Here is a 19,268-nt window from a genome sequence, read left to right as displayed (position 1 = left end):
ATTGGAGTCGAAAGGCACTGTTTATAACCTGTTAAGTTTGAACGGCTTTGAGACACAGAGGCCAGGCCAGCGGTTTTGGTGGCTTTCAAGATTTTTTCTGGCTTTTGCCGTGGACTTTGGAGAGATTTTCTAAGGAAGTGATTAATTTACTTGTGTCCGGACCTGCATTTGTATGTTTTTGCGGCAAGCCATATATGCGGCGATTTACTTTTCATGCAGTTTTGCTTTTATTCTGATGGACTGAGGTAATACGATTCAATGGCAATGGCTTTGGTCCACTGGTCGCGAAAACTCTGGCTGAACGTTTGACAAATATTATGTCTCTCTGGCTTTGACTTTTATTATCCTGGAAGCACATTTCCCAATAGTGAAAACTTGGGAAGCTGCTAACGACGAAAAGCGTCGAATACCAGGCGTTTGGAAGCTTATTTGGGATCCGTTGTAGGATCGGCGCGAGATTTCGTGATTGGTTCGCGTGCGTATATAGTAGAAATTTAAAACTCCCTCCATTTCACTGGCCTACAACTTTTGTGCTTTATTATAGGCACAATTTGAGCGACCATTACAATGTTTCAACCTCGCACTTTCAAAAGATGGCCAAACATTTGGGCATAGACGCTCTTCTTACGAGAAAAGAGTACAATGGATTCATGGCCAAGTTAAAAGGAACTTCCACGAGTCAAAAAGGGTGAGCTCAGCGAATGTTTGAGATTTTCTCGCTTCACAAGTTTTTTGCCCGCGTTGCAGTGCAGAAAATTAATCGTGTGTCAATGTTTTGTCGTCTAGGACGCCTTTTAGACGTTACCGTGGCTAGGAGGGCAATATTTGGACTTGTATCTCCTCTACCGGAAAGTTACCTCTGCCGGTGGCTGGGTGAAGGTCGGTGTGAGAAATTCCCGCGTTTTGTTCAAATTTCCAAAAAGCTGTTTATCGGTCTTTCCTCTCAATAATCACTGAGATGTGACTTCATTGAAGAATGCTTTTTATACAGGTCACGGAGGGAAAATGTGGCGAGACATCGCTGAGGATTTTAATTTACCGCCAACGTGTACGAACGCTGCTTTCGCTTTGCGACAACACTATTCACGGGTAAGTGAAATAGACCTTTTATTTGTGTGGGCAATTTTACCCATTTGGGCCTTTAACTTTTCAATTATGTGGCACTTTAAAGGCGACGCGAACGATACGTTAAGTCTTTAAGAATCAAATCCCGTAGATCAAACCAGAAAGGGCCATTTACTACAGAACTTATCTCAGTGCATCAACGTACGATTCATGTACAGTCTCGTCACAACAAGCTGTAAGTCGATGATATCATTTATATAAGACAGCAACATATCCGTAAAAAATGTTACTAACCATGCAGTTCCCTGACTGTTTGCCAACTAAACTTCTTTTGAGATAATTTAAAACTTCTTTGATTGTTAAGAGGGAATAGATTGGTTATAGTCGGAGGGGAGTCCTGAGTAGGATAGTTCACTTTTTTTTTGGTGACTTGTTTGTCTTTGATTCTCGTACCTTTTACATATTTTTTCTCCCGTGATGCGTTGGTCTACACTCTGCTATTTCCGGTATCCTCAATTTACAACTTTTCGATATTTCACCAGATCATCTGTGAAAAGGTTGAAAACAATAAATTGCTTCCTTTTTTGTTTTGGGTGAGTTCATTGGGGGATCAAATTTCAACTGTTTCGACGATTTAAATCGTGCTATAAGTTATGTTTTGTGGTGGCAGCTTATTCTTTGCTCGAGTTTCATGTCTTTTTGCTGTAAGGAGACTAAAAATAAATGGCTTTAGCGGGGGTCTCATTATGCAAATGAAAACGTGTTGCTTTTGAACAATTGGCCGTTGTGTTGTGTTGTAATTTTGGAGGTTTTCGTTCGTTAGTACAAATACTTGAACATTTTTTGGTTGTATAGAGAGGGGAAATTTTTTATATTTCAGCATCTTTCCAACTGTTATTACGATTACTTCCTGGGTAGCACGAAATGTTTGATCATCAGATTCCTGTCCCCTTTTTGATAGAGAAATCCGCTTGTTTTACACGTTTCACGGTGTCCGGAGAATCCTTTCCGGTTTATGGACGTTTTCAAAAGGAAAGTCATGTTGTTATGGTCTAAAAGCCGTTTCTCTTTGCCCTCTTTTTTTGTACATACATACATTTTTATTAATCCTAGAAGTCGTATGACTATAAAGGATGCTAAAACAGTCAGCGACGAAATAGAAAAGGGGGCAAAGAAAAATTAATAAAATAAATAAATAATTACCTAAATTAAATTATTTACAACATATAAATGTTAACATTGCATTACAATATTGTCTTATGATTGGCAAAGCATTCGTTTGGAAGGCAGTAACAGAATCAGCATTAACAGTAGAATTGGGAAGGTCATTCCAAAGGGGGATAACAAGTGGGAAAAAGGTCCGAAAACTTGTATGCATTGGTGCGAGCAAAAATATGTCAGAACTTATAGGGATGGTTGGAGCAATTGCCTCTATGAGCTAAGACGACAGATGTTGGAAATGTTAAGTGAGTCAGGTTGTGCACAGCTTTTGTTTTCGTTAGCTTTTGATAAAACATTCATGAAATGTTTGGAATGACCTTGTTTATGAAAGTAACAAAAAAATTGGTTACTTTTGGATACTTCAAGGCCATATATACTTTGCATTGAAATGTTTGGAGAAGCTATGCATGCAATGGAATGTTGTGCTGATCTTAGGTACAAAATGGCGAAAGGAAAGAAAAAAGTCCTGTAAGCTGTGTTCATAAACGAAGTTTGTTATTTACATGTATGTAGTTTGTTGGGAAAGTCTTTGCTTTTCAGTTTGATTTCCTGGAATTCAAGTACTGGTTGTTTGGATTCAATAATTAATTTCAGTAATAAACATACATGTATATTTTGTTCTCAATCAAAAGACATTCAGTTGGCCATCTTTATTCTTGTCACACAAACAGCTGAAGGGTTAGTGTTACATTGTCTTCATTTTATATTATGTGGTTATGTTTTTCCATTTAGTTACTTGGAAAAATTTGAAAGAATCAACTTCTTTGGTGAGGATGCAGAAGATGTACTAACAGTTGGCAGGCCCCATACCCCAGTTGGAGTTGGTACATTCCAAGCACACACACCCTCAATTACAAAAGCAGGTTTGTTGGTACTGTTACTGGGAGTCAGTTGGTATCTATTTATAACTGATGAATAACAATACTAACCCACAACCTGTTATCCATGCTATGGACCAGTGGTCTCAGTTGCAAAATCCAGGCTGAACAAAGAGTCCAAGTTCTTATTCCTGTGCTTAGATTTTATGTCCTGCTTTGTGATGTAGTAAGGAATAGGTTACGTGTTCTGGTCTTGTCATTTAAGCCAAAACAGTTCAGTATTTTTGATTTCTTGAATTTGAAATCACAGGCATCGATTAATTCTAGGGAGAACACATTGATCACAAATGGTACTCTGTCTTTGGTTGTTCAAAAAGAAGGTGGTGTTATCCAGAAATACAAAAATTTGGTTTATCAACAGAGTTGATAATGTAAATTGACCACCGTACAGAGATTCTAAAAGCTGACGTTTCGAGCGTTAGCCCTTCGTCAGAGCGAAGGACGAAGGGCTAACGCTCGAAACGTCAGCTTTTAGAATCTCTGTACGGTGGTCAATTTACATTATCAACTCCGTTGATAAACCAAATTTTTGTATACTACTTCCCCACCGACGCAGCACCACAGTTTCTTTAGAAACTACCCCTTCGTTATCCAGAAATGATGGCCTTGTTAAAAATCGTTTGATTTATTTAGTGAGTGGCACCATCCATCTGGTCTCAGGGAGGTTGGTCCTGAAAACCCCTGTGGGAGGAGTGGTCACTTGAGTATGCTTAGACTTAAGGGACGCTTTGTGTTGGATGTCAAAATTGAGCATGCATTTAATTAGTGTCAATCCTGGACAAGAGTGGGTCTCTGTGGCACATTATGATGAGTTGAAAATGATTGAGAACAAACCCCGTAAATTTGGTTGCTCATTAGGAAATCCCTTACAGTTTAAATGCACGCCCTGTTGAGATGCAATCACATGATGTTAGAGCTGAGTATCCCATAGTTCCAAGTGTGTGCCTGTGGTTTTTTGTGGAAGTCTTGGTTTAAGTTTTAGCATTTTCAAAATGGAGTCTTCGATCTCCATCTCCTACATGTTTGTGATATTGTGTTGTGCTTTTTCCAATTGGAAGCCAAAGATAGTCAAAACACGGGAAAAATGCTCAGCTGTTGCAAATTAATTACTGTCAACTTGACACTTCTAAAGGACATTGACAATAGAAAATCGACAAGTGAGTTGGGTGCTGCTTATGTAATTAATTTTCCATTTTTGGATGGGCTGTCCGTTGTTGTTCTTTTTTTTTGTCGAGCAACCAGGCTTTCATTTTACCAAAAACCTGATCACCTGGTAAACTTTCTGGGCGTCTGGGACAACCGGACCAGACGACCGGACGTCCACTAATTTTGAACACTGGTTTTCATCTTTTAACCTTCCACTATGGTCCATCTGTTTCATCTGATGTGACAGGTGTAAACTGTGGAGAAAGAGAAAATGGTAGTGTTTCTTTTGGGGAGTTAGACATGATAATTGAAATATTTCCTGTCTGCACCAATTCATGGTCACTGGATTGACCAGGGTGGCCAAAACCTTACTCATCTTTGAAGGGTGTAATGGTTTATTTTATTTTGCAGATTTTGTTTCTGTTATTTCCTCAACCAAAGGTATGTATTAAATGAAATTGATTTACACAATAATAAAGTGAACTCTTTGGAAGTTACAAGACAGAAGTTACAAGACATGTTACAAGACAGAAGTCATGCAAGTTCAGCAGGCAATATTTGTCAAAGGAAACAAAATTAATATATTTTCAATTCAAGAACAAACAAAATGTTATTGTTGCCTAAGCTTTGTATTGTAACTACCATTGTGTGATTCCAGAAAATATCCATACCCCACCCACAGATGGTTCTTCCGATTTTAGACTTCCCCACCCCCTTGGATTTTCCGTTCCAGAGGGTTATAAATAATAACTCCCCCCCCCCCCCCCCCCAGGAATTTCCTATATATTTTTTCATGGGCTTAATTTGCGGCGTTTAGAGATGAGCGACTGTGTACCGCTTAAAATGAACTGTTCTCATCTTAAGACGCATTTTTTTATAATCTTTGATCTACTTGTAATCTTTTGCAAGACAATATGTTTTATTTAACGCAGGTAGAGCAAGCTTGATACACTATGAGTAGTCTGCCTTTTTTATTAGTCCATTGAGCGAAACACACAAGAAATGAAAACAGAGGATGATACGTTTATGCCATCTCAGCATAACTTCAAATTTGCACTATTCATTGAAATAAAACTGTGCAAGTTTTGTTGAACGCGGTCTGTTTATAGAAACATTTTGTCATCGAAAGTACTTAAACCGCAGAATTGTGAATAGCTCTGGTCATCAAGGAACATTCAATCCGGCGGGTATGACGAACAAAGAAGTGCACATGTTACACGGCAACATAAATACGAACGACGAGACTTCACATACCACTAGTAATGCAAAGAAGAGATCTCTTAAAATTTATGATTACTTTTCCAAACAAAATGGAAAACCTTCTTTATCTGGTGAGTAAACTCTGCATAATTTTTGCTACTCTTTTCTGAATCTGTTCTATAATTGAATTATTTCCAGTCACTTTTTCATGTGACATGGTTTTTAAAATATTGGTCTAATAGTGTTTCATTTACATTCTTTAAAAGAACCTCCACCCAAAAGAATGTGCAAAACAATCAACTTCACTAGTGAAGTAGAAGCCACAATATCCAGTCAAGAGTCGCAGCCTCCTCCAATCCAATGACAAGTTGATCAGTTGACAGTCAGCAAAGCTGTAGATATCAATATAACAGAACCATTCCAACCTGCGGATCTCAACTTTCCAAAAAAGCATTGTGGCAAACAGAATCCCCCCCCCCCCCCCGGCCCCCAAAAAAATTCCTCCACGCATTCTTTTTTAGACCCCTCACTTGAAAACTTGCTGCGTGGTCCCTGTATGTACATTTACATTTTTAAGAAATGTTTGCTTTAATGCCTTGCACAATCCAGTTTCAGTCTAAAACAAAATTCACTGCTGCTTACCGAAACAAATGTAACGTATAGGATGTAACTAAAAGGCTTTTAAACTGCATGGCATTGCAGACTGATTGAGCCTCTCTATGGTTACCTGCGAATGGCATTTCCGTTGATATTGTAGTGATATTGATGACTCGACATGTTAAGCTGTGAATCCTCTGGGCTTCTAACATTTCATAAGCAATACATTTATTACACTATTAACCGATTACTCAAGTAGTTTTGTTGTTCAAGTGATAAAAAGGACCAGACTCATTACATCTTATTACTCTCACTTTATTGTTGTAATTTCCCGCTCTTTCACAAGATTGCTTTTGCTTGTGAATTCTACTCAGAGAAACAAGGAAAGTACTTTTTTGTTTTCTACAAAAGGGCTTTTCAATAAAATAAACTTAATCTTTCGTAAATTTTCGTAATTTTTTCATAATTTTTCGTAAAAGTCCTTGCTTTCTCTATAATTTTACATGTTTAAAGTTCTAGTGTATAGATCATTTTTAGGGGAAATAAAAAATGAGTGAACATCCATTGCAGAATCATGTTTTCTTCAGGTAGGCACGAGAACCTAGGGGTCTGGGTATTAATTGCTATGATCAGCCATCTTAATTTTTCTCGTGCATAGACAGTGCACGCCAATACGAAGTGACTGTTCATTGTCGGAGAGATGATAGCAAACTCCCAGCAAAGAAGAAGACGTTTGAGGCAAACATCTTCAAGTCTTTTTGCGAAAGGGCACCTGTTTCTATTATTTGTTGTGCTACGAAACAAAATAACCCTCATAAGTATGTCTCGTCTGAACGACCACATCTTTTACAACCCTGTGGAAAATTCTTCTCTTGGGCACCCCCATACCCCTAGGAAATTTCTACTCTTTAGCCCCCACCCCCATCCCCTAGGAATTTCCATTGACCATCTGGGGGGGGGGGGGGGGGGTATGGGTATTTTCTTGAATCACATTTGAGGACAGAAACATCTGGTGACCTAATGCCATTTTGTTCAGCAGATATTATTTTAGATAATTATCAGCAATTAAGCAGTTTTTACTCTTAAAGGGGCTAGGTGACGCTATTTTTGGTAATTTTGTTTCATTTTGTTAATTATGAGCTCTAAACGTCAAATTGGCAGAGCAAGAGTCTTTTATTTGCAAAATCACGGCCACATAACAACTGAGAATGATTCTCCAGCTTTGTAAATGACATTTTGATATAGATTGATATAAATTTGAAAAAAGGTGGGCCAACGTTTTTCAAATTTACCCAAATTCAATCCACTTCAATCCTCTCCAGTTTTGTCCATCCATGTCCCTTCTTGGCTTCCCTGTGTTTTGTTAGAGTTCTTCTATAGTTTTGAAAAGTTATTTTGATATTTTAGTTAATTCTATGACCATTCGATCAGTGCTGAAATTGCCTAAACTTGCGTGACCTACCCCCTTTAATAACTGTCTTTTTCCTTGTTGTTTAACTTTGTCTTTCAGATCCATCAAGGAACTTTGATAAACTTGTGCTATCTCTTCAATGTGGCATGCCAAATGAAGTGGATTTTGCTATCAACATTTGCATGCTGTTGTCGAATGTTAGCAACTCTGTTTTCAACCTGAGCAAGGTAACATTTAAGTTTTTTCACTTTTGAGATACAAGAAAAAGGAACGTTTGAAGAAAGGTCAAGCGAAATATATCCGTGGGCAAGTAAAACAACTCTAAGACCTGTCCGATCGGGCAATCAGAATTTTTGTTCCACTAATATTTTGCAGAACAATTTGATTAGCAACCAAGAAAGTGACTAGTAATATGACGTATTCAACTTAAACACGTTAAAAAAATAGCAATGTTACATCTCTTTGCGGCCATTTATTTTTCTGTCAAAAATATATTGGTACAAACCTCAAAACAGATTGGAAGAAGGAACATGTTTGTAACAGCCATCTTTCTGGGCGCGAAAAAAATGTTAATAACAATGGAAATCCAGTTTTCCCGTGGCCAAACACGCTACAATACAGTGTATTTTGATATCGAACAAGCGCACAAGAAAATTCTACCTTTGGTCACGCAAACCGTGAAGGCTACTAGAACACCATGGATACACAGTAGGAGTTGTGCTGGTCTGTCAAACCCATTTTACGCACATTTTACAGAAAATTGACATTTTTACAAGCCTCCTTTGAGTTTTAATGGGCAACCGAAAAAAAACCGTGGGTAACCAAAAAAACAAAACTGGTTGCCCAAAGGGCAAATTGGTATGAAAGTAAGTGTCAAACACTGATTTTCCAATGTACTCTTTTCTCACTCACAGGCCCCAGCTGTGGTTGATATGTTGCTGGCACACATTGGCGTGGTTTCGCAAGGTATAGAGTTATAGATTACTGGTACAATGTACAAACATCGATATTATTCCTGGTGTACCACCATAAAATGATTGTTTCAGTGAGACTTCAACTCTTGCAAATCAGTGATCAGTTGTGATCCCTTTTGCTGGTTTTTCTTGGCATGGCACCACATTTATACCTGACTTTATCAATTTTGCAGCTTGGTTACCTAACTTTTAAGATCTTGCACTTCACTTAGGGATCATATTGCAAAGTTGTTTAGCTTTTTCCCTTGTCTTCAGGGTCCCTCAAGAAATAAAATTAGCTCATTCTCAAAACCAGAAGGTGTGATTTGATGTGTTAACCCATTGGTGCCTCAAACACCCTAGGATATCCTCAGTTAACTAGTAAAATCGTCTGGCATTAGACAGAGGACAATCTGTCAAGTGTCACTCCCAGGGTCAATGGGTTAATTTACGGCTAAATACAATGTAGTTGTTCGTGAATTTGTCAAAAAAGCCTGCTTCGAACTTCTTGATGCAATTGTGTATACATGTATGGAAGTAATAACATTCCTTTTGGAACTTGCAATTTTTGGTTGCCTAATCCTGAAAACAACTCCTCAGTAGTGAGCAAACTCCATTTTTAAGCCTCAAAAAATGGGGGTTGACATGATTACTGTATACCGTGTACATGAGGTTGACTTTGCTCAGGTACTTGCTAGTCGTTATTTTGTTTCAGTGACATGTTTTTTGAAGTCCCAGTTACTGCAAATTTTTTAGTGTCCCAAAGCTGTTGTGGATTCAGCTAGTAGGGATCCACATTAATTTTTTATCAAAGTCACCAGACAGGCAAGTATGGTGTATGAGTTCACTCTTGCTCCTTTTGAAGCGTGATGATGGTGGCCTTTTACCTGACACATACTTACATCTCATTAGTGTCAAAAGGTACAATGTAGCTAATAAGCGTCTCTATAGAAGGACTCGTCCAATGAAGAGGACACTTGTCAGGTGGTGACATGTTGGGTCATTGAACTGTAGCTTTTTAAAGTTACTTTCAATTCCAAACCTGAGTAGCTACAAACTATGACTGTGTATATTTCTGTTCATTTTTCACAGAGTTGCATGGATTAAAAGAACTGCACGAGCAGTGGTACTTACAACAGGATATGGATAGAGACTTTATTCAAGTGAGCAAGGGTTATTAAATCTAAGGTCACACTCTTTTCAGACTATTACACAACTGGGATACATGGAAGATCTATGGGTGTCAGAACTACATTGTGTTCATTTTTCAGTGTGAAAAACTGTATACAAGATTCAGCCTGGACATTTTTGTCCATTGGTACTGTCTCCCTGGCAATTCTGTATTCTGAATACTTGTTTTGTAAAAGTCTTTCCCACATAATTAATTTAATGGTGTATAACTTAAACAAAATTGAACAATTCAAAAAGAATGCTCCCAAAGTTATTACAAGGGAGCAGTAGTCAGGGGGTTCTTTCCTATGGTAAAAGCACTTGATAAATCTGCCAGTCTGTGGGATGGGAAGTTGCATTGCTAAAACTCCCAACTATGGATGCAGTGCCTCACACCTTTTTGTTTCCTGGTTGTCAATGTAGATCTGACTTCTTATCTGTTCTGTCTTGGGCATACTTTGAAGGAGATTGTACAATAACATACATTGGGTTGGAAAAGAGTTGTGTGGTAGTTTTCTGAGGTCTCTTTGCCACAACTTAATTGTGAATACTCTTTGTTTGTCCCTCCAAATTTTGCATAAGCATTGTTTCCAGTTTCTCTTGGGACTTGCAGTGGTCCCAAGAGAAAACAAAAACACTGCTTATGCAAAATTTGGAGGGACAAAAAATAGTATTATGGTATTCTGGCTATTTGTATTTATTTGTACTCGATTCTGCACAGTCTTCCGGTATTATTGGAAATTTCGCTAATTCTTGTTAACCTTCAATGGCGTTGAAAGTCATTGTCACGTGAATGGCATTTTAGTGGATCTTTAAACAAAATATACCCTCTTGGAGATCAAGAATGGAACATCAATTGGATGAACAAGACAGGTGGTGAAAAATGAACCCCAAAATCAGCAAAAATTTGTGACACTGATGAATAATAAAGTAGCTGGTATTTCCAAAATGATGGAATTACCTGGTGATAAATAACCTCGTCTTGGAGAGTAAATTTTTGTCTTTGCAGAAACAATGGTCAACCTCAAGAGTTGGGCAATTGTGAACTTTGTGTTGAATTCGCAAATTTCTTGTCAAACTTTATAACACTTGAAAGAAAAAGAAAACTAACAAAAACAAAAACCCTGTATCTTGCCATCATTTGACACACATGCTTCACTGTTTCGTGAGTAAACACGCCGCGGTAACTTGATCACGGCGCCCGCTGAATTTTGCGATTTACTTGTGCAGCCAAAGGTACCATAACAAAATTGGACATTGTAGAAATCTCCGAAATGTTTTTCGCTTATGGTAACCAATTATATTCGCAGTTCAAAATTAATCTTGTTTTCATGTCATAAATTTTGTTGCTGATGGCAAAATATTTTATTCTCGATCAACCGTCCTGAAAACTTCCTTCTGCTCTTCCTAAAAACTGTGTATGACTATTTATTTGCTTTTGCAATGCATGCCTATTTTTTCTAAAGATGACAAAAATTTTTTCTTTCTGACAAATAATTAATAGGGTGGTATCCAGGTTTTTAACCTCAGAAAAAGATCTGTTTCGTCGTATGAACTTGTGAGCCAAAGGGCCTCTGCTAGTACGACTTCTGGATGACCCCTTTAAATGGTCTTAATGACCCCCGACTTGAAAAAATTGCCTGAAACGCTGGAGTTCAATTCCACCCAACTCAGCCCCTTCTGTTTTTGAGTAACACATACCACAGGCAATCCAGTGTACTCTCATGGAGTGTGTAGTTCTCAATATCAAATAAACTTGTTGATTTTTGTTTGATTTTAGGACAGATAATTTGGTTAAGATTAGTTGGTAGTTGCACAAGCGCTATACACATGATAATTGTGGCAAGGAATCATCAATAAATCATTAGGCTCGTAAATGAGCTCACCTCAATTAAGTGGATGGCAATTGCAGGGTTGCCGTCTGAGCTTGATTGGCTGACCGATAATTTTTTCTGCTTTTGTTAACAGTTCTGGAAGGAAAGCATAAGTGAGGATGAGGTTCAAAAAATTCTCACTGGTAGTGAAGGTAGGAGAGCAGTTTCTACAAAATGTCAGTTTGGGGGTTTCCACTAGGATCAGAGGTTTCATTGGAAGCCATTCACCGGTGGCATACTGCTGCCTGTGATGTCAGAAATTTGCCTCTCACCCGCTGACATCGCTAGCTACTCTGCCTTCATTTTCACTCAAACCCTTGTAAAATGCAAGAGTGACTGCCATTTACATTGATTAGCCCAAACATTATTGAAACCCCTGTAGGATATATTAACCTACATGTAGGTTTCAACATTTCAAAACTATTTTGGTTATATTAATGTTGTGTTTTTCAGAGAAAGACGTAACAAATGGAGAGACACTTTTTCATCCTGCGAGAAGAAAAGCTGGAGCAAGGGCTGCAGAATGCCAGAGAATTTCACAGGTGCTGGCTGGCTGTCTTGCTTTAAAAATAATACCTTTTTATGTATTGATGTGAAAAGATAATTTCTTCCATGTAGTATTGACCATATTAATAATGTACTTTTTGGTTTCATTTTGTTTACCTCGTTTTTGCCTTTATTTAACTGAAAATCTACTTTGTAATAATTCCCTTAGTGTACCTATAAATAGACAGGCCTGGGATTGTTTGTTCTTTTGTATTTTACACCAGCCTGTTAGCGAATTGTAAGAAAGAAATAGTCACTATACATGTATGGTTAATTGTATGAAAGTTTTAAAATAATTTATGTTTGCAAGGCTACAGTTTAGGACTGGTATAATATAGATGCATCCAGATTCATTTTAGAACTCTCTGCATGTACTCTGGTCCATCTGTTTCATCTGATGTGACAGGTGTAAACTGTGGAGAAAGAGAAAGTGGTGGTGTTTCTTTTGGATGTTGGAAATGACATTGAAATATCTCCTCTCTGCACCACTACATGATCACTGAATTCTGTTATCCTTGTAAACGTCAAAGGTGTTTTACTACTGCAGATCTTTCTGCAGCACAACATCTTGAAAAAATAACACTTCAGCACAATTGTGCAAACTACGTTAACCATTGGTGTGAGTAGTTTGCATGTTTATTTGCTTTTCTTTGGAGGTTGCCAAACTACAGTGCTGTATAGTGTACCTTGCCTAATTTCTTTAAATCTCCCTGTGCAAACAATGTTAAGAGTTTTCCGTTATAAGATCACATCAAAAGGGTAACCTTGGCAAATTTCCCAGCATTGTTTTCCTTGACAAATCTTGGCGTGTTTCTGCAGAGGTGTTAACTTGATATGAATTAGGTCTTAGCTTTAACCTTGAAATCTCTTTTCAGGTTGGCATGATCATCCATAACTTCTCTTTTGATGACACAAATGCCAGTGTTCTTGCAAGTCATCCTCTTTGTTTGAGGTTTGTTTTGTGACATATTTCTTTATGCCAATGGACAACTTGTTGTTTTCCATTGGTATACTTCAACAGTACAAGATGCATGGTTTCTCTCTTTTCAAGAAAAGAGGCTTTTGGACTCCAGGAATTCCTCATCCCATATCTTCCTGTTGTAGGATATGTGTAGTATTATTAGCAGTGATTACCACTTTCAGTACTAAGGAAAAATGTGTATGGATTGCCCACAGAAAAACTTTGGTTTCCATTTCTTCACCAAGGTCATGTGCTGTTTTGCAGGGTTAGAACACAGGGACACCCAACCAGCCATTTTTTCAAAATTCATCAAAATATATCATGGCCATAAAATAGCCTTTTTGGAGCAATTTCTCTACCTGCTGGGAATTTTTATCTGTTTCGCACTCCCAGTTGAAACACCAGAAATTCTGTTTGCTAGCAGGTAGCAAGCATAATAACAACAATTGAAATGCATCATATGCCAAAATGGGCTGGCATGCCAACACAACTGGTATTTATCCTTCAGTGGGGGTGGGAGAAGCTCTCTTTATCCAGCTAGCAGATACACACCTGTGGCACACCTCTGTTTGGTGCCCCTGTAGAACAGGGATGACAAAAAAAAATTGGGATCAAACGAGTTGATAGAGGTAATCAGACTTATGGTCTGATGAAGAGTAATTCTCAAAACATCATCTTCCTTTTAAGCTTGTCTGGGCTCCCTTGCCTGTAAATGTTACAATAAAATAAAATATATATTATATATACTGTATATGCTATTTACAAGGTAATTTTTGTAAAATTAAAATGTTAAAACCAAACATTTTCGGCTGTTTGCCATCATCAGGGTTAAAAATGACTGTCCACACTCATCCATGCATATATATCTAGTGTAATTTGCATCGGGAAAAGTTTGGAAACATAAGAAATAACTTGTTTGTCCAGACTGGGGCGGAATTGTTGGATCATTAGCCCCTTGACGACCCTACGTCTATGGAATGTTTGTGCTGAAGAGAAACGTAGGATCGTCGAGGGGCTAATGATCCAACAATTCCGCCCCAGTCTAAACAAACAAGTTATTTCTTATGTTTCCAAACTTTTCCCAACGGGAATTTCATAAGATATATATGCATGGATGCGTGCGGACGGCCATTTTTAACACTGATGATGGCAAACAGCCGAAAACGTTTGGTTTAAACATTTTAATTTCATAAAAATTACCTTGTAAATGGCATATATTTTACCTAACTGAACATTATGGACAAAATAAAAAAAACATTTCTTATTTTATGGCAAAACTGAAAATTCATTTTACCTTTATCAATGTTTACCTAACGTCTTGTCTGTTTGAGTGGAAACCCCCAAACAAATTTGCAAAAATCTTGTATCACTCGCGTGTTACTGGCTGACCAAGTAAAAGTTTCCAGGGTTAAAAGCGTTGGTTTGATCCACAAACCTAATTGAGTCAATATGTATGTCAATCTGGAAGCTTAACCTATTTGTCTCACGTGAAAAATTAATTGCCACTTCCTTTCCTAGGTCAAAAGTGCGTGAATCGCTATTGTATGTCTCTCGTGCTGTGTCTTGAAATGAATTTTTAAACTCATGGCGAGTTTTATATTAATTGCTTATTAGTGGAATGATTTTCAACAGCACATACAGTGTAGTCTGAGAAACTCAAACATCATTGATGGGCACTTGTAGAGGAAGCAAAATTATTGTGCCCCATGACTTAAATGGTCACTTTGATAGTGAGTGCTTGATAAACATTATTTTACAATAGTAAGGGATAAATAATTTGCTTAATAGTTAAGAATTCATAAAATACAGTAGCAGGGAAAGGGGTAAGAAAAACATTATTAGAAGTTACACAGTTATCGCCATCATCGTCATTATATAATAATATCACCTTTATCATTATTATTGGTGCTATTGAAGTAGCAGCTGATTTCTCCCTTGGCTCCAATTCAGGTTCCTTGTACTCTGCATCTGCAGTGACTATGGATTTCTTCAAAGAATGGCTTGGGGAACACTCTCAAACCTATCAGAAAAGGTGAACAGTATGAATAAGTAAAAATAGAGGTCTTAAAATGACTGGCAGCTTGAAATTATTTTGGGGGTGAATGTCAGCCCTAGTCCTTGCCGTGTAGTGCGATTTGAAAAGAAAATGTACGCTCCTTTCTTCAACCATTTGCAGTAATTCATGTTTTTTTTTTGTCATTGTGGCACAGATGATACTGGAACCCATAGAGTCCTCAACCACCCAGATGTTTTTGCAGATGCTGCATTTCTTCTTAGATCATAAAGACCGTTACCATGTTGTTAATGGTGAGTTCAGAATTAATTTTAAGGGATTACCCAGTATTTTCCGTGGAAAAATCAAGAAACAATGCTAAAACTACAGAATGTACATTGTACATTGTGCATTATTGATATGAATGGAACACATATGCTGCTAAGTGCAAAGTTACATATCCCATCCTCAACCCACACCCATGAAGTTTTTTTTTCTCTTTGTGGAACTGTAGAAATGTTTGCAGCCACGCATGTCTGAACTTTCCATCTAGGATCTCAGAAGATGAATTCCTGCAGGATTTTATTAAATCTTCAATTATATTAGTGACACAGTTTACATACATGTAGTGCTGGTTGCATCACAAAGGAAATTTAGAGTTCTGTGTACAATGTTTGTGCCAGTATCAAAATGTGGCTAGAATCTTAAGGCAGAGACCTAAAAGTTCAGTCCCTTGCTGATTACTGAATCAGATCATAATGGTCCTTCTTGCAAAGAATACTGAAAGGAAATCTTACTTTGGATGAAAATTAAAGTTATTGCCTTGTATTTACAAAATAATAGGTTGTCAGATTTTCTGTAACAGTACTTTGTCAAAATGGGGGCTACCAAAATACTGGCTGGCTGTTGATCAGAAGAGGTACAGTCATACCAATGTCAAATTTCTTAATTTACACCATGAATTCCTTTTTTGTTTCCAGCCATGAGTGTCTTGGGCAAGCTCTGTACACTAGAAGGAAATGATGAAATTTTCGAAGCTGGCCTGGAACTTGAAGCTTATCATTCACTTATCAAAGTCCTGATTGTGAATGATGTTCAGGTATAGTGATTTAAAACCAAACAAGCAGTAGGAATTCTTTTGTAGTTTTGTTTTTTGTTTTGTTTTTTGAGGTCAGTATAGGGAAGGAAAAAAACACAGGGCCATGTTTTGCAAGAAAGTAATAATAGCATACAAAAAATGGCTTTTAAATTCAATGCAAAGATAGTTGGGTTGTCAATCCTCAACTTGCCATTCACTCAAAGCTTCATGCATGTAAACCTTTGGTTTTGTGGTTCCAATTCGGGTGAAGTGGACGGCTATTCCTCTCTTTTGTCCCTGCTGCCATCCTTTTTGTTCCTTACATCTGTGTGGGAGCTATAGTGATTTTAGGGCAGGATGTGAGATGTAGGAGAAATTTTCAATTGGTTGTTCTCTTGTTTCAGTTGGTGTTGTCTTCACTAGAATCACTGTATAATCTATCAGGGATTGGACAGGTTACATCACAACACATTGCAGAAGTTCATCGCAGTATAGGTAGATGGCATATCACTGAATAAGTGCTTTGTTCTTTAAGTTTAGCAAGCAATCTTGTCCCCAGAATCCGCTTTTCTTTTTGTCAGCACCAAGAACACGGACTCTGGCAGACTTACAGCTTGTCTATGCACGCTAAGAAACTTCACTACGACTGAGCATAAATTGGAAGTGGCCAGGGTCCGCGTTCTCGGTGCTGACCCAAAGAAAAGTGGACTCTGGGGACGGGATTGTAATCATCATGCTTGTGACCTTACATGTTAACCCATTCACACCAAACGTGCCCCCAATCAGGGAGTAAAATTGTCTGATGTTTGCCAGAGTAAAATGTTTAAGTCTCACTCTCAGGCAGGGAAGGGTTAATTGAGAGGATTAAGAGTTTTATTAGGAGGCAGTGCGGCCCAGTGGTTAGGGCGATTGCCTTGAGATCCGGGGATCCCGGGTTCAAGACCCGCTCTGACCACTTGTTGAATTTGTTCCTGGTAGTCCCTGGTTCAATTTCCCAGCTGCACTTGTAAATAGTCAACTGGTTTGCCTCCGGCCAGTTGGGATTCTTAACAGTAGTTGTTCTGTTCCGTCGTGTCATTGTGTTTCATTGGCCCTGAAAAGCCCCTATGGGGAGCGGTCAATTAAGTATATATTGTATTGTATTATTGTAAGAGAAACAGAGGATATTATGCCAAGATGCAGGTTTGGTACAAAAGCAAAATTAGTCATAATTAAGTAAAGTACGATTGTCCGGGTGAGTGTAGTCCTGAGAAGGACTGTTTGAGATGATGTTGACTGACATTTTGGCAACCTGAGCGGAAGTCATCTTCAGAGTCAAGTGATTTGTGTACTATCAGTAGATACTGTAAGAACTCCAGTCATAGATGTGATTGGTCAACTTATTGGTCGACTGTCAGTTGAGCCTATATGTAATTGACTGGGAAGACTAAACAGAAATTGGTGCGTTTTGATCCGTCTATAGGTCTAAGGTCAGTATGTGTATCGTAGAATACATTGGGCAGCTGTGATAGAGTAAATCATTGTGTTGTTTGTCTGTATATGCCGTCAATGAATCGTTTGTAGGATGCGGGAAGTTGTAGGCAGTGGTTTATTGGTGCTCTGTCCTAAACCAGCTTTCCAGTTGGATCTGTTGGTAGTAGTTAGTGCTGTAGGTAACACATGCAGCAGAGTCCCAGTCGATTCTGTGGTTTGTCTGTAGATGGTGTTCAGCAATGTTATTGTTGATGTCACCGTTCCTCGTTGAGGAATGCGAAAAATGCCCTGTTTTTGATAGATAGGTCATCATAACGAGATGTAGCCTCATCTATTTATCCGTCGAAAATCATAAAAATAATATGCTAGAGTGAAGGTTTCTGTGCATAGAGATATAGGAGTGGGATTTACAGATAATTGCATGTTGCTGGGGATGTTGTAAACAGTAGAGTTAATCCTCAACAAGCATTTTCGCAAGCGCTACCTGTTGTAACCACTTCCGGAAGTCAGGACACAAGGAAAGAAAAATTACATTGTTACATTGTGAGTTTTTTCATTTATCATATTTTGTAGATTGTAAGAAGAGCAAGTGATTCATGTCTTGAAAAATAGGGGTCACCGATAATCTAAACGAGTAAAATCGATGCGATGTTGCGGATCTCTTGGAAAATTTAGTTTGTCATGATTTTGCATGACCTGTCGGGGAAGGACTGGAACCCAAGACAGGATCGATCGATGAAAGGTTTTTGTTTAAAAAAAAACTTTCTTGAGCATAGCAATGAAGTTTAGTTAGTGTTTTGTATTATCTCATCTTTTGGAGTGTGGTTTTTGTGAAATATAATCTCTGACGACTGTTTCCTCATAGGTCCGCACTATTTAAGTGGATTAGTGCGCAAAGATAATTCTGCTCTATTTTCATGAAAGTACAGGAAAAGAACTTCAAAAGCATGCATTTATTTTGAGCTAAGAAGTTCGTAACGTAATAAAATCATTTTAAAAAACCAACCCCATTAAATTTAGCCAATGTCGGTGACTAAAACCAACCTTCCTCGAGTTTTCAAAACTTTCAACCACAACTCGATTACAGTCAACTCTTTCTTAATGGACACCTCTGTAAGATGGACACTTCTATAAGAGGGACACCTGGTGCTGGTCCCGGTCGTTTCTTAGTCATTTTACTGTAACCAAACTCTCTATAAGGCGGACACCTCCATGAGACGGACAATGGACACCTGTGAGGTGCTGAATGTGACCGCAAAGTTCGATTTAGGGAAGAAAAATTCTTGTATGTGACTCTTTTTAACACCAGACGTTGAATTGACAGCTCTTATCTTGTTGCCGGAATACATACAGTACAAGGTAAAATTAAATCAGTCATTGTCCCATTGAAAAATAACATGGAGGTGACAACCGAATTGTATTGTAATCTAAAACAGGTAGGTTTCATTCAAGTAAATAACTTAAAACAAACTTTCACTGTACACAGGTTCAACATTATTATTTTAAAATTCCTGGGGTCACGTTACATCGACTCTCTATAAGCCGGACACCTCTCTAAGACGGACAGCTGAGGCCGGTCCGTCCGTCTTAAAGAGAGTTGACTGTAGCAACCTTTTCCAGTCTCTCGGTCCTTTCTCTTTGATGTTTCATGATGAATTGGGAATAAATGTGGCATTCTTTAGCCGACCTGGAAATTTTCACC

General features: G+C 38.1%; 1 protein-coding gene across 1 annotated transcript in view; it reads left to right on the top strand.

The window, feature by feature from the left end:
• Positions 1–995: 995 nt before the first annotated feature.
• Positions 996–19,268, top strand: part of LOC138007582 (AT-rich interactive domain-containing protein 2-like) — a 29,806-nt gene continuing 11,533 nt past the window's right edge. The window contains exons 1-13 of the mRNA XM_068854581.1: positions 996–1,088; positions 3,019–3,149; positions 4,722–4,751; positions 7,618–7,745; positions 8,433–8,484; positions 9,564–9,634; positions 11,610–11,667; positions 11,969–12,057; positions 12,937–13,013; positions 14,973–15,054; positions 15,233–15,329; positions 15,996–16,114; positions 16,498–16,588. Of these exons, the coding sequence (XP_068710682.1) occupies positions 1,006–1,088; positions 3,019–3,149; positions 4,722–4,751; positions 7,618–7,745; positions 8,433–8,484; positions 9,564–9,634; positions 11,610–11,667; positions 11,969–12,057; positions 12,937–13,013; positions 14,973–15,054; positions 15,233–15,329; positions 15,996–16,114; positions 16,498–16,588 (1,108 nt within the window). The 5' untranslated portion in view covers positions 996–1,005. The remainder of the gene's footprint in view (positions 1,089–3,018; positions 3,150–4,721; positions 4,752–7,617; positions 7,746–8,432; positions 8,485–9,563; positions 9,635–11,609; positions 11,668–11,968; positions 12,058–12,936; positions 13,014–14,972; positions 15,055–15,232; positions 15,330–15,995; positions 16,115–16,497; positions 16,589–19,268) is intronic.

This window comes from Montipora foliosa, chromosome 6, assembly GCF_036669935.1.
Source record: "Montipora foliosa isolate CH-2021 chromosome 6, ASM3666993v2, whole genome shotgun sequence".
Lineage (NCBI taxonomy): Eukaryota > Metazoa > Cnidaria > Anthozoa > Scleractinia > Acroporidae > Montipora > Montipora foliosa.
This window is presented reverse-complemented; position numbering and strand designations above follow the sequence as displayed.